The 27,166-nt window shown below is 51.3% G+C and overlaps 1 protein-coding gene across 18 annotated transcripts in view; it reads left to right on the top strand.

Annotated features, from left to right (window-relative positions):
- Positions 1-27,166, top strand: part of MEF2D (myocyte enhancer factor 2D) — a 175,203-nt gene that overhangs the window by 116,656 nt on the left and 31,381 nt on the right. For all 18 annotated transcript variants that reach the window (XM_044449096.1, XM_044449095.1, XM_044449092.1 and 15 more), the window contains one exon: positions 7,191-7,394. In XM_044449096.1, coding sequence (XP_044305031.1) covers positions 7,191-7,394 — 204 coding nt within the window. The remainder of the gene's footprint in view (positions 1-7,190; positions 7,395-27,166) is intronic.

The raw sequence follows: 27,166 nt of genomic DNA, 5'->3' as shown, positions 1-27,166 counted from the left end.
CTTGCACTTATCCACATTGAACGCCATCCTGTTGTCTCCTGCCCACTTCCATAGTCTGTCCAGATCCTTTTGGATCTGGAGTACCTGCTTCTCAGTTGTGGCCACTGCTCCAGTTTTAGTGTCGTCTGCTAATTTGATCAGCAGACTGTTCACCCCTTCTTCCACGTCATTGATGAAAGGATTAAACAGGATCGGCCCCAGGAAAGAGCCCTGGGGGACCCCGCTTGCCACTGGCTGCCATCCCGATGATTCCCCACTAATGGTTACCTTCTGCTTTCGGTCAGTCCACCATGCCCGAATCCAGTGATGGTGAACCTCTGGCACGCGTGCCACAGCAGACATGCAGAGTCCTCTCTGTTGGCACGCGAGCCAAGTCACCCCAGCATCGCCCCAGCAGCCAAGCACATATTCGGAAAGAGTAATGGCACCAGGCGACGGCATCACTCAGCCGTGACTCGCTGCAAGAGGTGGCTTTGAACAGGCAGCCAGAGGCTGGCGCAACAGCCCCGGCGGTGCGCCAGGGAGGGAGCGGGCGAGCAGCGAGCAAAAATGCTGAGCACTGGTGGCGGCACCCTCCTCCTGCCTCCCCCTCCTCCCAGCCTGCAGCATGGAGCGGCTGCCCAAGTCGCCCTCCTAGCACAGTGGCGGGACCCTGATACTCTGTAGTCATAGGCGCAGCCAGGCAGCCGCGCGCCCACCTGTCTGCACACCCACTCCCGGGCTGGTCTCCCGCAGCGGTGGCTGTGGGGAGGGGAAATGAGCGAAGGGAGTGAGCAACAGGGTCGAGGCGTCGGAGCAGCAGCAGCAGCTGCAGTGAGGAGGAGAGAGAGGGTGCCCAGGATTGGTATGGCGCTTCCTGGGGAGGGAGGCCAAAACGAGGAAAAGTGGAGGCTGGAACTGGTGCAAAGCAAGAGGAGTAGGTGCGTGGCGGGGACCCCCTCCCCACCCGACCCCACTCATCAAGGCTTGGCAGCGCCATGGGGGCGCCTTGAGGAAGATCCCAGTGGAAGCGTGGAAGGGATCAGCGATAGCCTCTCCTCACCTTTAGTTTAGGTCTCTCTCCCACCCATTTCACCCCTCCGGCAAACTTTCAAGTGCTGCTGAAGCTCCTGCAGCATTCCCAGGGGCTGGTGTGGGGGCGAGTGGGGGGGAGTGTGCACACCTGGGCGCAAGCAAGCCCAGCGTCCCCCGACTTGGGGGCGCTGAATGTGAACATGGCTCCTTCTCTGTTACTGTGTTTTTCTTTTAAGACAAAAGATGTTAATGTCTGAGTTGTTTTTTCTAAACTAAAACCTCAGTATTCAGATTTTATTGTAGTGTTGGAACTTTGTGAAAAATAAGTGGGTTTTGGGTTGCACTCGGTCTCTAAAAGGTGCACCATCACTGCCCTAATCCACTGGACAGTGCATTGGTGCACCTGTTTTTGTGGAAGCCGTGTTGTGTGGCCGCCAGCCTCCCTCCCCTATCTAGCATCACTAATATCTCTCTCTCTCTCTCTCTCTCTCTCTCTCTCTCTCTCTCTCTCTCTCTCTCTCTCTCTCTCTCTCTCTCTCTCTCTCTCTCTCTCATTCTTGTATGCCGCCCCTTTCGCTTAAGCCTTGGGGCGGCTTCCAACAAGTAAATAAATAACTATACAAATACATATAAAAACTGGAAACATCCTGGTATAATGATTAAAACCAATAAATAACATTAACAATTATTAAAATTTCGTTTAAATAAAAAGGTGTTGGCCTGGCGCCGAAAAACAAATAATGACGGCGCCAGGCGCACCTCTCTGGGGAGCGCATTCCCTAAGTGGGGCGCCACTGCAGAGAAAGCCCTCCTCCGGGTACTCACCCTCCTAATATCCTTCACGGAGGGTCCCCGGAGAAGGGCCTCTGCCACCGATCTCAAGGGGTGGGAGGGCAAATATGGACACAGGCACTCCTTTAGATAACCAGGTCCCAAGCCGTTAAAGGCTTTATAGGTAATAACCAGCACCATGAATTGGGCCCGGACTTCGATGGGGAGCCGGTGAAGCTGACAGAGGACTGGGGTTATATGAGAACAACGCCCATAAGAACAACTATTATGAGCCTTTCCATTGTTTTTCCTACAATGGATATAAGACTAACTAGTTTGTAATTCACCATGTCCCTTCTACTACCCTTTTTGAAAATTGGGACCACTGATGCCACCCTCCAGTCCTCTGGAACTTCACCCGTTCTCCATGAGGCCTCAAAATTGGAGGCCAGCGGGCATGAGAGAACCTCTGCCAACTCTACTCTCGGGTGTAACCCATCAGGGCCTGGCACCTTTGTAATGTCCAATGTCCTGAAGAGCCCCTTGACTTCTAGGGGGGTGACTCTAATCTGTGCCCCTAAGTCCCCAGCCTCATCTAATCTGCTATGCGGATATCCCCCGTCCAGCTTTGGGGAGAACACAATGGGAAAATAGTCCTTTAGCGTCTGTGCCTGTTCCCTCATATCAGTCACTGGATCTCCTTCCTCCTTATTTAGAGGTCCTACCACTTGTCTCCCCTTCATCTTCCTATTTACATGCTGAAAGAAGCCCTTTTTGTTGCTGTTGATATTCTTGGCGAGTCTCAGCTCATAATCTGCCTTAGCCTTGCGACGAATCCTTCTGCAACGGGCTTCCTCCTCCCGGTATACCCTTTTGTCTAGTTCCCCTGTACCCATTTCCTATGGAGGTTTCTCTTTCTTCTAACCCCTCTAGCCACCTCCTTTTGCATCCATGGCGGGCCTTTCCTTCGCCTTCCCGCCTTATTAACTAGAGGTATCATCAAGGTTTGCACCTCCAAAACCATCCTTTTGAGTGCCATCCACCCCGCCTCAACTCGCTTACCTTCCAGTAACCCATCCCAGGAGACTTTCCCCAGTCTGGCCTTCAGTTGGCCAGAGTTGGCCCTCTTGAAGTCCCAGCTTCTAGTGCTCAACCTGCTGCACATCCCCAGTCCCCTGATCTCAAAGCAAAGGATGGAGTGATCACTCGCATCCATAACTCCCATAATCTGTATCTCATCTATCAGCTACTCTCTGTTGGTCAAGACCAAGTCAAGGATGTTCCCCCCCCCCTTGTCGCCTCTCGGACCCTCTGCGTGAAAAACCCTCCCTGTATAGCATCTAGGAAGCAATGTGACCTGGCTGCGACTGCTGGGTGAGTCTCCCAACTAATGTTTGGGAAATTGAAATCTCCCATAATTACTGTGTCTCTCCCCCGAGATGACCTTAGAATCTGGCCTGTCAGGACATCATCCAGGGTCTCAAGTTGACCTGGAGGGCGATAACATACCCCAACTGTCAGGTCTCTTTCCCTGTCAAAACCCCTAAGTTTCACCCAGACTGCCTCTACCAAATCCCCATCTGTGCTGCATTCTATCTCGCTGCATCCTATCCCTTCCCTGACGTATAAAGCCACGCCCCCACCTCTCTTTCCCTTCCTGTCCTTTCTAAACAGGTGATACCCTTCTATGTTCACATTCCAGACTTGCCTTTCATCCCACCAAGTTTCTGTGATTCCCACCAGGTCATACCCTCCTATTCCCAGGAGAGCTCCAAGCTCTTCCTGCTGATTACCCATGTTCCTAGCATTGGTGGACATGCACCTCAACTCCTTCCCACCGCTTCCTTTCTTTGGAGTCCCCAGCCTCCTCCTCCCTCCCATCTTCCCTGATACCGGTCCCCTCGTTGTAGGAGTCTTGTCAGTCCCTGCAGTACCTCTGACACCCTGGTCCCAGAGCCCTGATCATTGCTCCAGTGCGGACAGGTTTCTGGGAGGCCTGACCCCCCCGCCCCGGGTCAGTTTAAAGCATTTTGGACAAAGCTCGCTAGAGCATTTCCAAAGGACCTTTTCCCCATCCTCGTGATTTGCTACCCGTCTCGTCAGAAGTCCACTGGCGAGAAACCAGGTGCCGTGGTTGAGGAACCTGAAGCGTTCCTTCTGGCACCACACCCTAAGCCAGTCGTTCACCTCGGAGACCCTCCTGTCCCTTCCTGGCCCAAATCCTCAGACTGGTAAGATGACGAGAAGGCCACTTGGGCCTTCAGCTCCCTGAGTTTCTTCCCCAAGGCGTCAAAGTCCCTGGTGGTCCCACCCACACCCTGCCTGGCCACGTCATTTGTGCCCACATGGATCACCAGGAGCGGCTGGTGACCCCCAGAGCGAACAAGACGCTCCACTCTGTCCTTCACATGCCGGATCCGTGCGCCTGGCAGGCAACAGACCTCCCTCGCCTCAAGGTCGGGGCGGCACAATGCTGCCTCAGTGCCCCTCAGCTGGGAGTCCCCGGCGACAATCACTCCCCGGCGTCTCTTCCCGGTGGTGGAGGGCAGCCATGCCCTGGCTCTTGCCTCTCCTGCAGCAGCCCCCTTGCCACTTTTGGTCCCAGGCTGGGGGTCCTGCTGGTCCCCCGAGGCCTCATCAGCCCCAGCCTCCCCAGGTGGAGAGAACCTGCTTCCCAGCTCCAGATTGGTGCCAGGAGGAGGAGGAGGCCATGCTGGCCTCCCCCTCCTGTGGGTGACACGCCTCCATGTCTCCCCAGCTGCTCCTCCCGTGGCCTCTCCCTCGACCCTCTGTCCAGAGGGGGCTGCTCCCGGGGGGCCTGGAGAGCTCTCTCGGCCTTCAGGCACCTCACCTCCTCCTCTAGCAGGGTCACCAGCTTGCACCGAGGGCAAGTGTAGCCCTGCCTCTCCTGGGGGAGGAGGGCGGACATGTCGCAGCTCTCGCAGCGGACAGCAACCCCCGTGACTCCCGCCAAGGCCGTCTCCTGGCCTGCCATCGGGAACCCCTCAGAGACCTGACCTCCCCACCCCGCATCTTTCCTGCACTACTGCTCACTCACCCAGTTCTCCCAGACAAAAACCCACTTGCACACACACACAAAAGCACAAAATAGAAAATTAATTTAAAAAATAAATAAAACCTGCTCCCAAGGAAGGAAGTCCCACAGCAAAGGGACCCCAGACAAGGGATGCCTTATCAGTCCCTCAGGCCGGTGGCCCCGCCCCTCTGCTCCCTCCTGGCCCCTCTAGCCCCGCCTCCCTTCCTCTCCGCTGCTCCCCTGCCCAGCCCCTGCCTTGCCTTCGCCAGGCCCTGGCCACTCAGCACTCGCTCCTGCCTGTCGGCTCCCTCCTGGCCCCTCTGGCCCCGCCTCCCTTCCTCTCCGCTGCTCCTGGCCCTGCTCCCTTGCCCAGCCCCTGCCTTGCCTTGCCTTCGCCAGGCCCTGGCCACTCAGCACTCGCTCCTGCCTGTCGGCTCCCTCCTGGCCCCTCTGGCCCCGCCTCCCTTCCTCTCCGCTGCTCCTGGCCCCCTGCTCCCCTGCCCAGCTCCTCCCTTGCCTTCGCCAGGCCCTGGCCACGCAGCCCTCTCTCCCAGCCTCTGCTGCTCTGGCAAGAGGCCAGAGCCAAAAAGGTGTGTAGCCAGCAGTGGGGCAGGGCAGCCCGTGTGGAGCATTTCCGGAGGGCTGTTTCAGTCAGCGAACAGTGGGACTTTGGGTCCCTCGTGCTGAAGGGGATCAAATCCAGAAATCTCACAGCACATTCATGACTCCGGGACTGCTTGGACAGGAGGGGCAGGCATTCTTTTTTCTCTTTCCCATCTGTTGCGTAGTTGCAAAGTCGTGCCACATAAACAACCTCCCTCCAGGCTCTCCTGTCCTCCACCATCCCCAGAGTCCACCCAACCCCACACCCACCTCCCCAGTGACCCCGTCCAGCCCCCTCATCCTCGGCCGTCCCCTTCTCCTTTTGCTGTCAATCATACCCAGCATTAGGCTCTTCTCCGGTGAGTCTGTCCTTCTCATTAGGTGGCCAAAGTATTTGAGTTCCATCTTCAGTATCTGGCCTTCTAAAGAGCAGTCAGGGTTGATCTCTTTGCATTTCCAATCTGATACCAGCATAAATTGTGAAAATTAATGGTATTTCACAGAAAGTGTGCATGCTTCAATCCACTGTAAACATGTGGATTTTTTTTTTAATTTAGCAAAAGGGATGTGTCTGAGCTTACAGACCAGTAGGTTTCCTGTGCCCCAGAAGTGCATACATGTTTATTGCCTCCAGGTGCTGGTTGGAGTCACCACTCTTTTTCTTGCTAGGCCTCCCATATCTTTTACGGTGACCTAACAGACAAGAATTCAGATGGTGTAGATTTTTCAGGCATGAAGGTTCCCTGGTGGGTAAAACTTTGCTTGCATTTCTGACTGTCAGTTGGGGCAGCTGCTGAAAGTTGGGCTTGTGCCAGGGAGGAAAATGTGACAATTCTCATGTGAGGTTATCAGGAAGAAGTCAGGTTGGCCTTAGGCTTTTGGTGATCAAAGGAGAAGGCCACTTTCCTTCAAAGCTAGGGAGCCGAAGTCTCCCCAGTTTGTACAAGATCAAGCATGTTAACTCTCCCTTCAAACTCGGCCCTTGTGGCCTAAACCAAAAGGGTTTGCAAAATCAGGGTACATATTTCCCAAGGAGGAAGGAAGTTGTGTTGTCTTGGCAACAGTGTGCAACGCTGGATAGTATCTAAGAGTGATGAGTGTGTTCTCTGTTTCCTGCCTTAATTCTTCTCTGGGTTGCTTTGCCTCGAGTTCTGCAGCTTCCTGAATTTTGGCCACTGTGCTGCTGTTTTTGAGGCTTGTGTTGAATTTTCTCAGGCTGTACTCTTTGCGCTTCATCACTGCTTAACTTGTCCTTGCAATCCAGGTTGTGCTTCTGTATCTGACAGCTCAGAATAACACTTCATGAATTTGGTGAAATGGAATGTTGTCTGCAAAAGCTTCTGGCATAATGAATGGGTTGGTCTTTAATGTGCCCCAAGATTTTTTCAGTTTAACTAGGCGTATTTCTAAAGTTCTCCTTTGGAAAACAAAAACATGCTAAGAAAATTTTCAGTTTGTTGCTTTATTTCCATCTCCTGTTTCCTCTGCTTTTACAGTGTGCACATGTACATGTTAATATACAGAAGAAAGGCACAAAGGAACCAAAGCTGTGTCACTCTTGACAAATTCAGCAGTAAAGAAATATTAACTAGTCCTACATCTGTGCCACTTCCAAATGATCTAGGCTTGCTTCTGAGCCAACGCCCAGGGTGCAACTGGAAGAAAATTTTGGAAGCATTCTTCTGGATGTCCCCTCCCTGTGCCATGTAGCGCTGATCACCACCAGGAGGACCTCTGATCTGACTCTCCTGCTCTCTCCCCTCAGGTGACATTCACCAAACGGAAGTTTGGGCTGATGAAGAAAGCCTATGAGCTGAGTGTCCTCTGCGACTGTGAGATTGCGCTCATCATCTTCAATCACTCGAACAAGCTGTTCCAGTACGCAAGCACAGACATGGACAAAGTGCTGCTCAAGTACACGGAGTACAACGAACCTCACGAAAGCCGGACCAACGCAGACATCATTGAGGTACGGTGTACTGCTCCTGCCTCACCTCAGCCCAGGGTCTGGTGCGAGATCACCCCACACTTGGGGGAGAGGGCCTCTCTCTGGCCTGGAAGGCAGCCTCTGCACAGGCATCCCGCTGCCCCTTTGTGCATGGCTTGCAGGCTGCCTGGGCACATCTGCCTTCCTCTCTGGCCGGAGGAGGAGCCCGGTCACACGGACTGCAGCACTGCTGCTGCCCGCAGTATTTGGTCTGCCCCCGAAGCCTGAAATGACAGTTGATGGAATACCGCGTCCAAATCAGCCACGGTTTCTTCGCATCCTGGAGCGCGCCCGGCCCCATCGGCTTGAAGCCTTCCAGGCCCAGAGCACTTCAGGTTGTGTTCCAAGGGAGAGCGTTGCCAGGCTCTGGATCTCCCCCAGTGCCTCGCTAGGGCCACTGCAAACTGGCCATGCGCAGGCCCTTGGGAGAAATTAGTGCAGATAAAATTCAGGGACTGCAAGAAATCATGTGTGATGAAGGTGACTGCCATCCACAGTCCTCATCCTGCAGGGAGACAGTGGTGCAGGCTGGGCGGCACCAGTAGTTCTTCCGTAGTTGATAGTTCTCCAAAAGCACCACTTCCAAATCCTGTGAGGTGCTAGCTCCTCTCTACTCAGTGCAGGCGAGGCCTCCCCTGGGGGACTGTGCCTAGTTCTGGGCACCAGCTTAAGAAAGACAGAAACAGAGTGAGTCAGAAGGGGCCTCCTGGGCCATCTAGTCTGACTCCCGGCTCCAGCCGGCTCCGCTCACGACATGCCCACCATGTGCATGTCCAGCCTGTCCTCACCGATGGGGCCTCAACCACCTCCTTTGGAAGCCCTTTCCATGCCTTGAGGGTCCTAACCCATTAGGAAGGACTTCCTGCCATCCACCTTGAGTCTTGATTCCCTGAGCTTTGCTCCATTGCAGTGTGTCCTGCCCTCCACTGCAGGGGAAAAAAGGTCATGAGCCACCTCTGCACGGCACCTCCTCACATACCTGTATGTCGCTAACAGGACCCCTCTGAGTCTTCTCCAGGCTGAAGAGACCCAGCTCCCTCAGTCTCTCCTCAAATGGCTTACCCTGCAATCTGGCCACCATCCTTGTGGCCCTACGCTGCACTGGTTCCTACCTGGCTATAGCTCTCTTGTAATTGGGGGGTGGGTGGGGCAGAACTGAGCACAGTACTCCAGTTGCGGGCGCACCACAGTCGTACAGCGTGGTAGTGATACCTCTCTCAATCTAGAAGCCACGCTTCTGGCTATGCAACCAGTGGCAGCATTTGCCCTCTTCCCCGCCACATCACACTGCTGACTCATGTTTAGCCTAAGATGGAGACAAGCTGGAGAGAGTTCAGAAGAGAGGATGATTTGGGGACTTGGAAACAAAGCCCCTTGAGGTGAGGTTGAAAGAGCTGGGCATGTTTAGCCTCGAGAAGGGAAGACCAAGAGGCGATAGGATAGCACCCTAAAGGTACCTGAAAGGCTGCCACCCAGAGGAGGGCCAGGGTCTCTTCTCGCTTATCCTGGGTCACAGGACATGGAATAACAGGCTCAAGTGACAGGAAGCCAGGCTCCAGCTGGACATTGGGAAGACCTTCCTGATGGTTAGAGCAGTTGGCAATGGAACCCATGGCCAAGGGACGTGGTGGACTTTCCCACCCTGGAGACATTCAGGATGCATCTGGACAGCCCCCTGGGAGGGGTGGTCTCACTGGGAGTCCTGCACTGAGCGTGGGGTGGTCTCAGTGACTCTCTGGCCCCTTGCAACTCTACGATTCTGCGTGCTCCCAAATGCTGAGTAACCATCTTGGCTAAGGGATTGGGAATGTAGTGTCATCTCAGAAGAAAGTTAAAGAGGATCAAGTTAAATCCCCAGACAAATATGGAACTTGGAGGCGCAAGGAAATTGCAACGGTAATTCCCGCAGTAAGCCAGAGGCAGAATGTTAATGTGGCATGAGCAGGCGGGGAGAGATGGCAGCCGGACCCCACTCTGCCGCTTCCCCAGCGCTGCCCCCACCCCCGTTTCCGCCTCTTTTCTTCAAGCACTTTGCGCGTATAGGGGGGTTAGTTCCTGCATTTGCCACGTTCCAGAGAGTGGGATGGAGCTGAGATTGTGGCAGTTGCTTTGCCACCTTTCAGTGAAAACCTGTGTGTGGGCAGCTCCCTTTGTGCTTGGCAAGATTTAGACAAATGAACGGTTTAGCTGGGTAATTATTGACATTACAAGCAAGGAAAAATCAAGGCACACAAAACCTTTAGTCATTCAATTTATCTATGAGAAACGGTGTGGGACGGGGGCCAGTGGAGGAGTGGGGGAATGTTGCAGGGTGATGTGTGCATTTTGTGCACAATTGAACTCAATCCTCAGATGATGTGTGTGGATGTTGGCAGGTGAGCATCTATCTGTGTCTTTGGGGGAGTCACAGGCACCCTGGCAGGTCCGTCTCTGCACTCCTGGAATAGAGTATAAAGAGAACAACTGAGGTATCAACTCAGCGGACTGTTTATTTCCTTTAAAAAAATATATACACCCTGGTCCCCAGGTTAAGAACAAATTCAATTCCTGAAATCATCTTTAAGTTGAATGTGTAGGTAAGTTGGATCATGTATATAAAAAGCATATAAAACACTTAAGAAACACGTCCACAGACACTAAGCCAAGTTAAACTCAAAACAGTAAATTAATACTGGTAATAATACAGTAATGATAAAGTGACTACAGGTACTGAAGAGAGAGAGTGAGAATCCGTGTGTGTATGTGTGTAGATATACAGCACAATTCTTAAAACAGTTGAGATAGAATGAAAAGATGATTACCGGTTAACACTTCTTGGACTAACATTAAGCCTATCATTAACTGGATGATGGTAGAGATGGAACTGGTGTTGGAGGCACGGAGAGAAGCCAAATGCAGTGCAGAGTTACAGAAGGCAATGCTACCTCCATGTGATCCAGGACACATACTCGCTTGGTTGCGCTAGTTTTCCATGAGCATGAGAAACTACTGCCGTTCCACAGAACTGGTTCTGACTGTGTGACTTGCTGCTTTTCCCCTCCTCCCTCCTGTTCTTTCCTTCTCCACCTTCCCTTCTTTCCTTACCGCCGAGTGCTCCCCTTCGGCACCTGCTTGCCGCTCAAGGCCAAAGCAGGACTTCTGGGGTTGTTCATTTGTAAGTAGGGGTTGTTCTTAACTTGGACATTTGTACATGGGGGACTGGGTACAGATCACTTTACCTGAAGTAATGTTAAACATTTTAAGAAAATTATATGAATAAAAAACAATACAGTAAACCATACTGTAGTGTAGGACATGGAAGTGTAGGACATGGAGTGTAGGACATGGAAGAATCAATTCAAGTTGCAGCAACCCAGATTCAGGCTGGACATCAGGAAGCGCTTCCTCACGGTCAGAGCAACACAGCAGTGGAACCAGCTGTCCGGAGAGGTGGGGGGCTCTCCCACACTATCATAGAATCATCGAGTAGTAGAGCTGCAAAGGGCTATGAAGGCCATCAGGACCAACCCCCTGCTGTTGCAGGACACCAGCCATCCCACTCAGAATGCCTCTAGTGTGCGAAGTAGGAATTGAGCGCCTCGGCCTTTTCCTTGTTGCCTGTTATCACTCCGTCATGAACTTTATGTAGCTGGACACCCTTCTCTTTCTTATGTCTTTTGTTCTGGATGTCTCTGAAGAAGGCTGTCTTGCTGCTCTTAGCATCCCTTGCTATTCGCAGCTCATTTCCTGCTTTAGCCTTCCTGATGCCGTCCCTGCAATTCCTCGCTATTTGTTTATACTCTGGCCCTGCTTCCACTTCCTGTACATGTTCTTTTTTTCTTTCAGGCTGTCACTCACTTTTTGTGGAACCACATGGGCTTCCTCTGCGGTCTTCTACACTTTTTTCTTGTTGGACTCATTCATAGTTAGGCTTGGAGAATCTTTTCCAAGACCCCCCCCCCTTCTTGGGCTCCTTTTCGTTTAAGAGTGAGTACTTGGTACTCACTCTTATCATTGAGTGGTATTTCACTTATCATTGTTTTGAGTTTGTCAAATCTGGCTTTCCGGAAGTCCAGGATACATGTTTGGCTGCAGTTACCCTTTATAATTACCCTTGGCTGGAGTCTTCTTTATAATCGAGAATTTGAGTATCGCATGGTCACTTTCCCCCAGAGTCCCCATGGTTGTTATTTTGTCCACCAGGCCATCCCTGTTAGTATAAAATTGAGAATAGCTGATCCTCCCATAACTTCCTCTAACTTCTGCTGGAGGATCTTGTCAGCTACGCATGTCAGGAAACTCTTTAAGGGGCCATGTTTGGCAGAAATTGCCTCTCAGTATAAATCAGGGAAATTGAAGTCCCCCCTGGATGGAAATGCTGGCAAGTTGCTTTTCGAAGGTTACATCCTTGTCCTCTTTTTGACTGGATGGTTGGTAATAGAAACCAATAACTATGTTTTTCTTATTTTTTGCTCCCTATAAATTAAGCCAGATGCCTTCAATGGGGCTGCTAAATTCTTCTTGTGCTTTGAGAGTTGGCAGGGGTTCTCTCACACCCACTGGCCTCCATTTTTGAGACCTTGTGGAGAAAAGGTGAAGTTCCAGAGGACTGGAGGGTGGTGTCAGTGGTCCCAATTTTCAAAAAAGGTAGTAGAAGGGACATGGGGAATTACAGACCTGTTAGCCTTACGTCCATTGTAGAAAAAACAATGGAAAGGCTCATAATAGTGAGAGATCTAGTGATGCTGGATAGGGAAGGGAGGCTGGGGCCACACAATACGGCTTCCGCAAAAAGAGGTCCTGCCAGACAAACCTTGTGGAATTCTATGCCAAGGTTTCAAGGTGCCAAGACAGAGAGGATGCAGTGGATGTGGTTTACCTGGGTTTCAGCAAGACCTTTGTCAAAGTGTCCCATGATAATTCTGGTTGAGAAATGGAGGAGTTTTGAGATAGACCAACGTGCTGTCTGGTGGATTAAGGCAAGGGTCCTCAAATTAAGGCCATGGCCATTTAACCGGCCCACCCCACAGGTTTGGCACTTGCTGAGTGCGTGTGCGCACGGCTCGCTCGTGAGGAGGTCATTTTGGACCCCCCCCCCCCGTCCCCACCTCGCCTCATGTGCATGTGCGCTCCCGCAAGGACCGCGTTGGTGGCCCACGGCCACCACTGGCACCTGTCAACTGGCCCCCTTTAGATAAAGTTTGAGGACTCCTGGATTCGGGCATGGTGGACTGACTGAAAGCAGAGGGTAACCATTAGCGGGGAATCATCGGGATGGGGCCAGTGACAAGCGGGGTCCCCCAGGGCTCTGTCCTGGGGCCGATCCTGTTTAATCTTTTCATCAATGACATGGAACGAAGGGGTGACCAGTCTGCTGATCAAATTCGCAGACGACAGTAAAACTGGAGCAGTGGCCACAACTGAGGAGCAGGTACTCCAGATCCAAAAGGATCTGGACAGACTATGGAAGTGGGCAGGAGACAACAAGATGGCGTTCAATGTGGATGAGTGCAAGGTCTTGCACTTGGGGCATAGGAATAGGTGTCATAAGTACAGGTTAGGGGGCAAGTGGCTGGAGAGCAGCACTTGTGAAAGGGACCTCGGGGTGCTGGTTGACTGCAGGCTGAACATGAGTCAGCAGTGTGATGCGAAGACCAAGAGGGCGAACGCCACCCTTGGTTGCATAGCCAGAAGCGTGGCTTCTAGATCGAGAGAGGTGTTACTACCACTCTACACAACTCTGGTACGCCCGCAAGTGAAGTAGTGTGTTCAGTTTTGGGCCCCTCATTACAGAAAGGATATAGCCAGGTTAGAGTCAGTGCAGCATAGGGCCACAAGGTTGGTGGCCGGTTTGCAGGGGATGCCGTATGAGGCGAGACTGAGGGAACTGAGTCTCTTCAGCCTGGAGGAGAGGAGACTCTGATCTGAGGGGATCTGTTGGCGACATGTAGGTATGTGAGGGGATATCACATGGAGATGGGTAGAGACCTGTTCTCCCCTGCAGAGAAGGGCAGGATGTGCTCCAATGGAGCAAAGCTCAGGGAACCAAGGTTCCATTTAGATGCCAGGAAGTCCTTTCTGACAGGTAAGACCCTGAGGATATGGAATGGGCTTCCATGGGAGGTGGCTGAGGCCCCATCGGTGAGGGTGTTCAGCGATAGGCTGGACATGCACATGGTGGGCATGTTGTGAGCGGAACTGGTTGGAGCCGGGGGTCAGACTAGATGGCCCCAGAGGCCCATTCTGACTCGCTCTGTTTCTATGTTTCTGTGCAGATATATGTGTCTCTCACATATAGTGCGATTCCATGTCCCTTTTTGTCCTTTCTATTTTTCGTGAACGCGTTCCATCCATCAATACTAGAATTCCAGTCATGTGAGTCATCCCACCAAGTTTCAGTTATTCCTATAAGATTGTAATTGCCCTTGTGTACTTTGAGCTCAGTTTTGTGTTGTTTGTTCCCCACACTCTCGGCATTCGTGGGGAGACATCAAAATTCATTCTTGGTGTGTCCTGGTTTTCTTCCTACGTTATTTAGGAGACTGAGGGGGTTTTTTTCTCTGTTGAGATTTTATTTTATTTTATTTTATTTTATTTTATTTTATTTTATTTTATTTTATTTTATTTTATTTTATTTTATTTTATTTTGCACACTTATATGCCGCCCCATTCGCTGGAGTCTCGGGGCGGCTTACAAACATAAATAAATACATAACATTAATACCATTATATAAAGTTGGAGACATCCTGGCCAAAATTGTTAAAATCAATAAATAAAATCAACAATTAAAACGATGTTTAAATAAAAATGTCTTGGCCTGGCGCCGAAAAGCAAATAATAATGGCACCAGGCGGACCTCTCTGGGGAGCGCATTCCATAGGTTGGGTGCCACCACAGAGAAAGCCCTCCTCCGGGTACTCACCCTCCTAATATCCTTCACGGAGGGCTCCCGGAGAAGGGCCTCTGCCGCCAATCTCAAGGGGCGGGAGGGCACGTATGGACGTAAGCGCTCCTTAAGGTAACCAGGTCCCAAGCCGTTAAGGGCTTTATAGGTGATAACCAACACCTTGAATTGGGCCTGGACTTCAATGAGGAGCCAGTGAAGCTGACGGAGGACAGGAGTCATGCGAGCACAACGCCCCGTCCCCGTCAGCAACCTGGCAGCTCTGTTTTGCACCAGTTGAAGTATCCGGACCATCTTCAAGAGCAACCCCATGTAGAGCGTGTTACAGAAGTCTAGTCTGGAAGTCACTAATGCGTGTGTCACTGTCGCCAGGCAGTCATTTTCCAGGTAGGGGCGCAGCTGATGGATCAGCTGAAGCTGAAAGAAAACGCTCCTTGCCACCGCTGTTACTTGAACTTCCAGCGAAAGCTCTGGATCGAGGAGCACTCCCAAGCTGCGGACCTTGTCCTTCAGAGGAAGTGCAACCCCATTCAGGACAAGGTCAAGGTCCCCTTCCCCGAAGCCCAACCCACCTACCAACAGGACCTCCGTCTTGTCTGGATTGAGCTTCAGTTTATTGGCCCTCATCCAGCCCATTACCTCAGCCAGGCACCGGTTCAGTACAGCCACTGCCTCACCTGGATTGATTGAAAACGAGAGGCAGGGCTGGGTATCATCAGCGTAGTGATGATTCCACAGTCCACACCTCCTAATGACCTCTCCCAGCGGTTTCATGTAGATGTTAAATAGCATGGGGGACAAAATGGAACCCTGTGGGACTCCACGGCATAGCTGTCATGGCACAGAGCCATGGAATCAGCCATTGAGATAGGAGTGGAACCACTGCAAAGCAGTGCCTCCAACCCCCAGTCCCGCTAGCCTATCCAGAAGGATACCATGGTCGATGGTATCGAAAGCCACTGAGAGGTCCAGGAGGACCAACAGGGATGCACTCCTCCTGTCTCTCTCCCTGCACAGGTCATCATACAGGGCGACCAGGGCAGATTCAGTACCGAACCTGGGTCTGAAGCCAGACTGAAACGGGTCCAGATAATCAGTTTCATCCAAGAGTGCTTGGAGTTGTCCCGCCACCACCCGCTCCAACACCTTGCCCAAATATGGGATGTTGACCACCGGTGGCCATCTCTGGATCCAGGCATGTCTTCTTTAGGACTGGTCGGACTACCGCCTCCTTTAAAGGGGCAGGTACCCGGCCATCCCTCAGAGAGGCATTGACCACCTCCAGGATCCAGGTCCCTATCCCATGCTTGGCGTTGTTAAGTAGCCAAGAAGGGCAAGGGTCCAATAGGCAGGTGGTGGGACATACTTGTCCAAGCACCTTGTCCACATCATCAGGCCGCAACAACTGAAATTCATCCATCAATTTTGGACCAGACGGCGGCATTGGCACCTTCCCAGAAGGTTCTGAGTCACTAGTGGAGTCCAGCTCGTGACAAATCTGAGCGATTTTCTGAGTGATATATAAGTCTTTGCCAGGTGATGGTCTGCCATGCTGCAAAACTCCCTCCCCTATATGTTTTAGTTTAAAGCCCTCCTGATGAACTTTTTCGTGTAGTGGCCTAATACATGCTTTCCATTCCCATCGGTTGCCAATAGTCCATCTTCCAGGAAGCTTAGCTTGTGGTCCCAGAATCCAAATCTTTCTTTACGGCACCACCATCGTAGCCAGTCATTCACTTGAAGGATTTTTCTCTCTGTCACAGTTCCTCTTCCACATACTGGTAGGACTGAGGATAAGACTACCTGGGCCCCGGTGTTTTTTATTTTCCTCCCTAGAGCTTCAGAGTCTGATGTTATTTTATCAAAGCTTCTCTTGGCAGTGTCATTAGTTCCCACGTGGAAGAGATGGAAGGGGTAGTTGTCAGTAGGTTGTATGAGTTGTGTGAAAAATTAGAAACATTCAAAAGCACTAGAAACATTCAGAAAGAAACTGGACAGTCATCTGAGCAGGATGGTGTAAATTGGTGTCATGCAACAACTGGGCGTATGGCCTTCATAGCCCTTTCCAGCTCTACCATTCTACGATTCTATAATATAAATGCCAAAAGAACCCATTGGGTTCTTCTAAAAGCCCCAGAGGAATCAAACCTTCGCTGTGTACAGGCCAGTCTCTCTGGGGAACTTTCTGGAGACAGACCCCCACAACCCAAAACTCTCTGGAGGATCTTGTTGTGTGTGCAGGTTTGTATGTGAGAAGGTAGTCTGAGAGACTCCAGTCCTAAGTCTTTGATTGTTAAAACCAGCAGCAGCCAGTGCATCTGTTTCAAGACAGGTGCAATCAATTCCACATGCCTGGCATAACTGTGAGTCATCTGCCTGCTGTATCCTGAACAAACTGCATTTCTGAACTGGAAGGGGTACCCTTTGGAATCAGCCTTGTGGTTGCCCAGCAATTTGAGGGACAAGGAGTGAACAATGAAATATATGTACATTTCATGGCAATATATTTCCTGTCCCCAAAAATGTTGAAAATTGCTAGTTAGCCTTTTTCCTCCAAAGAATACTTTCTCTTGAAAACAGTCAAAAGTAAATACTCGTGAAAGGGGGTTGGGATCTCCCCTTCTGGATTACCCAGAGGCCTGGGCAAGTCTGGAAGAGGTGAAGGGCTCCGAGAACTGTCAGGGGAATATCTGCATTGTTCACTGTTGATGCGATTTTCCTAATGTACTTTAGCAGCAGACACTTATTAGGACATTGGTCAAGAAAGACTTTAAAAATTCCAGCTTCTGTTTCACGAAAAAAGAAAGTAACAAGCAAATGGTGGTCCTGGGGAATTGGTGGGGCAGCAGAATGAATGAGATTGCCAAGAGCAGCCCCGGGGGTTGCCACGCTGGAGGGGCTGACTCACTCCTTCCCACAGCCCATGATATGCTCATTCTCCCAAGTTTAAATGACGTGCTAGCCCATCATGGGACAAAGAACCCCTAGAACAAGCCAGAGATGCTCCAGCCAGCTGGTGGTCCCAAAATAACCCACCCGGCAGGTTATTTCAGGCAGCATTAGAACCTTCTGTAGCTAGTTGCACACAACGGGTGGACATGTCGTGTGAACCTGGTTAGTGTCTGCATGATATTAGGAGCAGAGGCCATTTGCAGTCCAGTGTCACATGGACCTGAATCTTGCTGCATGGATGCATTTTATGCAAATGAGGTATGCTGATAGCTATCTGTGTAGCTTCCATAACTTTATCCTGAATGGGAGTTCAGCTTCTCACTGTGGATGGCAAAATTTATTTTATTTATTTCTTATGGCATTGGTACAATTATTCAGGAAGTCTGCAGTGCTAATGCAGAGTAGTTTGGCTGCCTAAGATTGCTAGCTTTTCACTTCACACAAAATGACAACAGATGACAAAGAAAAGGCAGAGGTGCTCAGTTGCTACTTTGGCTCAGCCTTCTCCCCAAAGAAGAGTTGCGACCTTCTTGACCAAGGGGAAGTACAAGCTGAAGAGGCAGGATGGCAGCCCAGGACTGAGAGGCAAATGGCCAAGGATCTAATGGGGCCGAGTGAGTCACATCTTCAGGCCCGATGAGCTGCCCCCTGGAACCACGGAGGGGCTGGTGGAAGAACTCTCAGAGCCACTGTCTGTTCTCTTTGAGACTCATGGGGGACAGGGGAAGTGGCAGGGGCCTAGAGTGGGGGCTCATGTTGTCTCTGTCTTCACAAAGGAGGAAAAGAAGAACCTGCGAAGTGCAGACCAGTCAGTCTGACATCAATTACTGGGAACATTCTGGAGCAGATGAGAAAGTAGTCAGTCGGCAAGCACCTTGAGAGCAGGAATTACTGGAAGCCAACATGGATTCCTCAAGAACAAATCCTGCCAGGCTACTCTGATTTCACTTTTTGATTGGGTAACGTCCCTGGTGGACTGTGGGAATGGTGTGGACATGCTCTGAGCTGAGTTCAGCGAAGCTTTTGACCGAGTGCCCGTGATCTCCTGATTAGCAGAGTAGCTACAAGTGGGCTCGGTGGAAGAACGCTCAGGTGGGTCCACTAGGGGCTGCAGAACCGGACTCGGAGAGTGCTCGTCACAGGCACCGTCTCGAAGTGGGGAGAGGTAACAAGTGGGGCACCGCTGGGTTCAGTCCTGGGCCCAGTGCTCCTTAGTATTTTCTTTAATGTCTTGGATGAGGAAGTGCAGGGAAGCATTGATCAGATTTTCAGATGACACAAAACTGGGTGGGATAGCTCAGACCCTGGAGACAGCAGTAAGTTGCAAGGTGATCTTGATAGGTTGGAGCTCTAGGCTGAACGCAACAGAATGAAATTAAATTGGGTGAAATGCCTTTGGAAAACCCCCCAAATGCATCGTTGTAAGATGGGGAATACTTGGCTGAGCAATACTGCAAGCGAGAATGATCTTGGAGTCGTTGTAGACCACCACTTGAATAAGAGTCAAGAACATGATGTGGCTGCAAAGAGGGCAAATGCTCTTTTAGGCTGCATTACTAGAAGTCTGCTTTCTTCTAGTAAAATCTCATGAAGTACTACTACCCCTTTACTCAGCATCTGGAGTACTGGATCCAGTTATGGGCACCACCATTTAAGAATGATGCTGACAAGCTGGAAAGGTTCCAAGGAGGGCAACAAGGATGATCTGGGGAGAGCCCTATGGGGAGAGCTGGGAAGAACTGGGCGTGCTTAGCCTTGAGAAGAGAAGACCAAGGGGAGATAGGATGGCGCTCTACAGGTACCTGAAAGGCTGCCAACCAGAGGACGGTCAGGGTCTCTTCTTGATCCAACCAGTCACAATTCCAGTGCTGCCAGTCCTAATCCACATAATTAAGCCGTCATGGACAAAGCTGTCCTTTATGCCATCCATTTCTAAAAAAAAAAGAAGGTTCTGAAAGGAAGACTGCTCCTTCCTGATCAGTCACCCAGCACCAAATTCAATTACTTACTTCACAATTAGAGTTGAAGAACAAGGAAAGTGGACTGGCAGCGAGATGCCATGAGCAAAAAATCCATTCTGGGGCTGCCTCGTCCTTACGGATTGCCGGCAACCCGTCTGCATGTCAGCGTATCAGCGATTCCCATGGGATGAGGTGGCTCCTCTCTTTGACCAGCTACCTGACGATGCTGAGAACCTCTCCACAGTTTTTCAGGCAGAGGCTCTCAGGCCAGCAAGTCAGCAAATCAATTCTGCATGACATGTGGCAGACGGCAAATCTAAATCAATGGCACCAGCCATCTCCTCCAGAGACGTGCGTGGCTCTGCATATCTAGATTACAGCAAGATACGGAATTGAGAGTGGAGGGTGGAGGTCCCCGCTTGAGGGGACAGATCATGCAGTGCCTGCACAGATGGCACACTTGATGGAGTTCCAGAAAGGAGAGCTTGCATAACGGAAGTCTTCACAGTGGACACTACTCCCGGGCCGGAGAGCTCCCTATTGTTCCCGCGTGCTCAGAGGGCGCTGGCCACGTGCGGCACGTGCACCCTGCCTCAGCCGCCTGTGGCAAAAGCCATCTGAGGTGCTGGAATTGCCAGCACCCCCTCGCCACCTCTCCAGCCCCCACTTATCCTCCGGCGTGCTACCTCTATCGGCCCTGCTGCTGCCACCCGGCAGGCGAGACCAGTGCCTCGACGGCAGGCCAGACAGGGCTGATGTATCCGAACATGAACGGGAACTACATGCAGGTGTGGTCAAACCAGCATTCAAAAGTGAGGATACGGCACCCCAAAATAAACCTCTTTGCCCCAGCACAAGCCTCAACATGCCACCAGTTCTGCACTGGAGCAGGTCACAGACCCAGGGGAGACCGGGGGTCATTCCTAGCCAATCCCTTCCCTCCATTTCCACCGGTCTCAGATGTGGTAGGGGAGGTCTGGGGTGGCAGGGCCCACGGCAGCGGTCACCCATGCCCTTCCTCCTGCTCTCCAGCTCATATGGCTGGTGCGGAGGATTCACTGTGCGCTTCTGTGACACTATCTCCTAAGGGCCTGGGCAACATATGGCCTTCCGCGATGGCCGGATCTCCCCCATGGAATCTGTCTGTGACGCAGACTCAGCCAGCCACCGAAGCCCTCAGACTGTTGGCCAGGACACAGCTCCTGCCTTCTAGTGATGGAAGTCACCACCTTTGGAGTCCTCTTGCAGAAAGCGTTTCCACGCTTGGCGTCTCACGCAGAGCCCGCCCTTCCCAGCTTTTCCAAAGACAGGGTGGTTCTGAGGTCCGGTTGTCCCCTCCTGCCTGAGTCATACCCCAGTTTCATTTCAACTAGGACAGAGGAGCCCCACTTCTCCTTTCCTACTCAGCTGTCCAGCCGGGGAGTCAACTCTGCTCACTTGGTTGGAGGGTGGGTTGATTATATTTCTGTTGTGCCTTTTTTCCTTTCAAGAACCATAAGGCAGCTCACACAATTCTCCTCCTCCTCTCAATCTTATCCCCACCACAACAGCCCTGTGAGGTAGATTGGGCTGAATGACTGGGCAAAAATCATCCAATGATCTCCATGGCTGAGCAGGGACTAGAACCTGGATCTCCGGAGCCCCAGTCCTGCGCTCCGCTGAAGGGCTCTCCTTTGTACAGGAACAGAATGGCAGCCTTCGGGAAGCTCCCCCAGCTCTTGGCGTGCTATTCCAGGCGTGGAGACAGCTACCCAGTTCCTCCCAGTGCTCATGTTACCAAACTCAGCCAGTCAACAGCTGGGGCAAACCCGGGTGGACCCCAGACCCAAGCCAAAAGGAGCCTGACGAGACTTAGAGCCAAAACCAGCTTTATTCTAGTGCACTGTAGAATAAAGGGAGACAAAAGGGGACATTCAGCCCAAAGCAGTGTCTCGAAAGCTGCACCCAGTACATTCATACCCTAGGTCACCTAATACACATCTAATACATCAATGTATGCACCCCCTCCCGTGCTGGAGAAAGAGTCCTTTCTTCTGTCAAGGACCAGACATTTCCCATGTCTATTTCTTATCTGCTCGAGATTCACACAGGCTTGCCATATTCTTACTCCCTGCACATTTGCAACTTTCATGGTGACTAGAACCAGTTTCCACTGTCCCTTTGATTACTGTATTCGAGGTCAGGCTAGCGTGTTAGCTGTGGGGTTCACGAAGTTCATTTTGTTCTTATCTGCCCTCCCTTCTGGGACAGTATAACTGTGGTGTTTTTACTATGTGGCCAATTACTTTTGGGGTGTTTTGGGGTGCTACAATTGGCAACAGTTTCCCCCCTTCAAAGGAATCTTCTTATTAAAAGACAGATTCCTCTTGATTAGGGAGGGAGGTTGCTAAACCTTCGCAGCTTTGCCTGGAAGGTGCAGACTGCTGGGGCAGGTGAGGGCCATTTGATCAGAGAAACATAGAAGCATAGAAACAGAATGAGTCCAACCCCTGGCCCCAGCCGGCACTACCATGTGCAAGTCTGAGAAATATTAAAAAGAATAATTGTTGACAAACACTGTCAGCAACAGCAAGCAAAATAAGGAGGAAAAGCACAAAAATGAAAATAGAAAGTTTCCAGTTTTTGTAGCCAGCCTCGGAGAACCAAAACAACAATCCTCCCAATCCACTTTTACCAGAATGAAATTTAAAGCAGGTTGTAAAGCATTGAGCTTTTGAATGAGATGCTTTAAACAAACGGTTTTGTCTTCTACAGGTGTTGCAAACCCTGTCCTGGCTTGCTGACAATGCAGTGTCTAGAAGCTTTGTATGGCAAGTTGCTGAAGTTGAGCTAACTTTGTTGTATGTCTGAAATGGCATCAGCTGTTTCACTAGAAACACAGAGAATACACTCTAATGTATTCTCTAATGTCATGGTGATTTGAGAAACCCCCAGCTGGCGGAAGGATGGCACAGAGAAATGAGTAGCCTGCTCTGCTTTGGCAGTGTCTCCCACCAATGTTGGAACTACCTCTCTGCAATTTGGGCAAGCATCCTCGGGGACGTCTGTAGTAATTTAGAGATTGGGGACAAGGTATCCAGTGCCCTGTCCTTCTGTAGGGGAAGTCATGAAAGCCTTCTGGCTACTAACCCAATAGGTCCCAGGGTGGTTTCCATGTTTGGAAGGCATGCCTGTGTTGTGAAGCTGAGGCCAGAGATCCCCTGTAGAAGATTCCTCTGTGGAGTTTTGTATTTGCCAATTATTTCCAATGTGGGCCATTGAGCTAGGCATATTTGCTGACTTCCCTCTTTTGGCAGCACCAAATTCTCTTGCACCCATAGTGTGCGTTCCAGGCTATACCAGTTGGCACTTACCAGCCCCATTTGTGTGAATAATGCATAGCAGGCAGCCTCCACATGTAGCTGCCCATCCAGCTGCAGGCAGGACCTTTCCAGCTTAGCAAAGACTAAGCTACCTGCTGGCCGCCGCACCAAACTCTCCCTCACACACAGGGGCCTCTTCCAGCTTGTGCCAATTGGCCGTTGCTCTCTTGGGTGCTGTAGAGATGTTGCCAGTCCACCACCGCCACCAGACTAGACCACTGCGCCTCAGTGGCCCTTGCCGGTAGTGGCCTCACATGGAGACTGTTTTTCCCAGGGACCTATGGAATCCTTTCCAAGCCAAATATGAATACTTCCTTATTACTCTCCTTTGGCTGATCTGGGGTGGCAGTGCCTTTCTGCAATTTTCATGTCAGTTTTACCTGGTCTTTGGTTAGGATCTAGACATGTGACATTTCCAGGTGTAAGAAATCCATGCTGGATTTTCACCAGAATAGAAGCATTCTATGCACGCTGAGTCAGTACTCTGAAACTGAAAACGTAGGAATGAGGAAGTCCACTGTTTTCTTTCCTCAAGGACATCTGGTGTAGAAGGGAGTAACAAAATTAACAGAAGTACACAGAGACAGCCAGAGTAGCGGCTCGAAGAAACTCCCCCTTTTCCCTTCATCATTATTATCTAGGCTACTTAGCGTTAGCAAATGCAAGTCTCTTTGTTTTCAGTCTTCAAACTGGGACCCGATCCTGGTCCCCAATAGGCTGATTTTCTTCGGGGCTCTTCTCCCTTGCCGCCTCCAGTTGCGGGCCCTTGGCTGACCCTGATGTCAGCTTCTTCTCGTCCTGGTCTGTTACGCCACTGGTCCTCCCTTGCAGGGTTGGTGTTTGAACAAGAACTTCAGGTCCTCCATAGGTTCCACGGTCCTTCGGTCTCCTTGTGGTTTTGGAACTTTCCTCAGCCTGGTGTAGTGTCCCCACGTAGGCACCCCCTTCGATCTCACTGCTGTGTAGCGAGGGGCACCTGGGCATGGTCCGTCCACTGCATCAATGGCCTCCAGGCAGTCCAGACTCAGGCGAGTCGGCTGATGAAAACCAGCAGCCCCCCCTTCCCCTGTGCCATTGCAAGCCACAGGCAGCAACCAGCCAATGGCCGCAGCTTCACACACTGCAGGCAGTCAATTAGCCAGGCACAGCCAGGCAGCCAGCATGGCTGCTCTGGCCTTGGAGAAGGAACGATACCAGCCAGCTAGCCAGCGTCACAGAAGGGTGGAGAGAGGTGCCTGCCAGGACTGGTGCTGGAGAGGACCAGCCCCAGCCCCAGCCGCCCCTGCACTTCGCACCTCCATGCTAGGAGTTGCCCTGGTGCTGAGGAACAGCCATGTGTGCCCCAAGAAAGCACTGACTGCTAGTTTTCCAAGCCTGTGTTTACAACTTTGGGGGAGTTTGACAAACCGCCTCCTTCCTCTCCTGAGGCAACTGGTATTCCTGCCCCCCCTTGAAAGTCAGAAACCCAAATACTGCGCCTGTTCTTGTGAGGTTTACGTCTTCTCCTCGGTGACCCAATGAAATCCAGCAGATGTGCACTGGTCTGTGGCCTCAGTGGCAATTAAAAGATTGTTCACATACTGCAGTAAAAACACCATTAGCATCTCTAGTCCATTCAAACAAGTCCTTAGCCAGTGCTTGAGAGAAAGCTGGGTGAACTCCCTCCTCCCCTGGGAGAGGGTGGTTCAACACAGCTGGCTCTTTGTCCCATCCTGGCATTCTCATTTGAAGGCAAAAAGAATTGGTTCCATAGGAAGCACTCCATGGCCCCCACAACTGGGCAGGTGGCCTGATGCCCTGTGCCCCCATCATCAAGGATCCCTGTTGTGTGTCCCCCACCAATTGGGACAGTCACAACTGAGCAGACTGCCCTAGTGCCCACCAAGAAATCCATGTCCTCATCTCCCACCCTCATTCTCTCCCGGGGTTGTGGGGGTGACATGGAACTCATGTTCCCATGAGTTCCCTATTCTTCCCCCAGAGTCCCCAAAGCAGCTACGACAGTTGAGGCTTTGTTCTGGGGGCAGTCCCTTTTCCATTGTGGCTTCGGTTTGCACATCACACACTTATTCCTTCCTCACCTATGAAACTCCAATCTTGACCGGCGGCGCTGGGACCTTCTGTCGCTCCCTGCCTTTCCCCGTTCGTGCTGCAGCGCTGCCTTCATCGCCACTGCCATCAGATCCATTTGCAGGCTGTCTTTCTGTACGTTTGCTTTTTAACTATGCATCTTCTTAGCTGTTTCCAAAAACTTCACCTCACGCAACATTTTCAGGGAGTTGTACACAATGCTTAGTGCACAGGCACCCAAGTGCCTGGGGAACAAAACTTGATCGAGCAAAACAAAAACAGAAAGAAGTGGAGGGACTTTAGAGGAGCACATGCACAGACGAGCACACATACAAGAGGAAGAGGAAAGCGGATAGCAGCACTGATTACAAACTGAGTTTAAACACCAAATTCCAAGCCCTTTGACCACCCCATACCTCAAACAATGAGGCTGGCTGGTCTATGGCTTTCTCAAGAGTAGCTAATCGAAGCATAGATGGACAGAGTCCTCACGGCAAGCTGAGCTGTCTCTCTTAGAGTGAGGGAGCAGCTTGCTCGCTTGAGAAACCCACCCACCCTTCCTTCCTTCCTTCCTTCCTTCCGTCCGTCCGTCCGTCCGTCCGTCCGTCCTTTTTTCTGGATCCTAGAGGTAGCCAGTTTGAAGGACTGAAGGGCTGGTGATTCCAAACTGCAGCCATTTGGCTAGGATTCAACCACCCATTCATGCCCCCCTGGCCATGAAAGTTGCCACTGCACCCAGGCACGGTGACAGAATCCCCAGAGCTTCCCACCACCTCCAAGCCCATACGCACGCTGCACTGCTGGCTTTTGGAGGGGAGAGAGTGAGTTCTACTCTCCCTCTTCTCTTCTCTGTCCTCCCCAGTGGGGACCAGTCTGCACCTTTCCAGCAAGTTCAGATTGTCAATGTAACAAACGCTTGCGCAGGAACTCGAGTTATTTACTAACATGTTCAAAGAAAAGTTGCAACTGTTGGAGAGTCTGAAAATTGATAGACTCTCCAGGTGGCCACTTTGCCCCACCATCCAATTGATGCTGGAGCCAAATAGAATTACAGTAGATGTTTAGGTTTTTTTGCTTTGAGATGGAATCTCCTTTTGAACCTTTCCCAATTTCCCGAAAGGCAACCCAGAGGCGTATGCATTTGTCTGACTTACCCTGACCCATGATGTGCTGAGCATTCCCCAGAAGACCTTTAGAAGGATTTCAGTAGACCTCTCTGATTTTCCTTCTGTCAATTCTGCCAGGCATCCCTGGTCAAAAGTGCTCACGCACTTACGTGGGATCCACTCCCCCTGGACTCAAACCAGGGTAATGTACCAAGAAGAGTTTTCAAAACTTCCCCCTCCGCCCAAGGAGTTTCCCCTGTTTCTACTCGAACTTGCCTATTCCCAAAAAGTTCAGCTCTACTCAGGAGTCACCGGCCGTGAGACAGGGAAGGGCAGCTTGCTGACCTCTAACTAGCACCAGCCTCTAACCGGAGGCCCTTTCTTTCCCTCTTTTTTTGGAACCGGGTCTTCCCCCAAGCAGTTACCCTTTTTACCAGAGGCTTTTTCTTACCTGGGAACTCCTTGTCTTGTTGGGGTTAGCTCTCTCTCAGTCTCATTTTCCTCTCAGCCACCCTTTCCTCAAGCCCTGCTCACAGCTGGTGAAGGTTTCTGGCCAAATTTGCCTCAGCCCAAATGCTGAGGGAGAGCTCTCTAGTGCTGGTCGTCCACCCGTCCAAAAAGAGGTTCTTTGAGGGAGAAGGCTTAAGAATTTTGAGGCAAAATTCCCCTTTAGTTCACTTGGTGCCCCACGTTGGGTGCCAAAACTGTTACCAAACTCAGCCAGTCAGCTGAGGCAAACCCGGGTGGACCCCAGACCCAAGCCAAAAGGAGCCTGAGATGCGACTTAGAGCCAAAACCAGCTTTATTCTAGTGCACTGTAGAATAAAGGGAGACAAAAGGGGACATTCAGCCCAAAGCAGTGTCTCGAAAGTTGCACCCAGTACATTCATACCCTAGGTCACCTAATACACATCTAATACATCGATACATCAATGTATGCACCCCCTCCCGTGCTGGAGAAAGAGTCCTTTCTTCTGTCAAGGACCAGATTTTTCCCATCTCTATTTCTTTTCTGCTCGAGATTCACACAGCCTTGCCATATTCTTACTCCCTGCACATTTGCAACTTTCATGGTGACTAGAACCAGTTTCCACTGTCCCTTTGATTACTGTATTCGAGGTCAGGCTAGCATGTTAGCTGTGGGGTTCACGAAGTTCATTTTGTTCTTATCCGCCCGCCCTCCTGGGACAGTATAACTGTGGTGTTTTACTATGTGGCCTTCCTCTGGCCAACTACTTTTGGGGTGTTTTGCGGTGCTGCAGTTGGCAACACTCAGATCAACCATTCACATGGCCTGCTGGTGGCCCGCAGGAGGAATGGCCTGTTTGTGGCATCTGTGCTGCTGCTCTGCACTGCACCGACCCGCACCCAGCCCCCTGCCCGGGAGGCACTTAGGTGGTCTGTCGGGGCAAGAGGTGG

This window comes from Varanus komodoensis, unplaced genomic scaffold (assembly GCF_004798865.1).
Source record: "Varanus komodoensis strain SLA01 unplaced genomic scaffold, ASM479886v1 scaffold57, whole genome shotgun sequence".
In the NCBI taxonomy this organism is placed as follows: domain Eukaryota; kingdom Metazoa; phylum Chordata; class Lepidosauria; order Squamata; family Varanidae; genus Varanus; species Varanus komodoensis.
The sequence above is the reverse complement of the archived record's forward strand: the minus strand, read 5'-3'. Positions and strand labels throughout refer to the sequence as shown.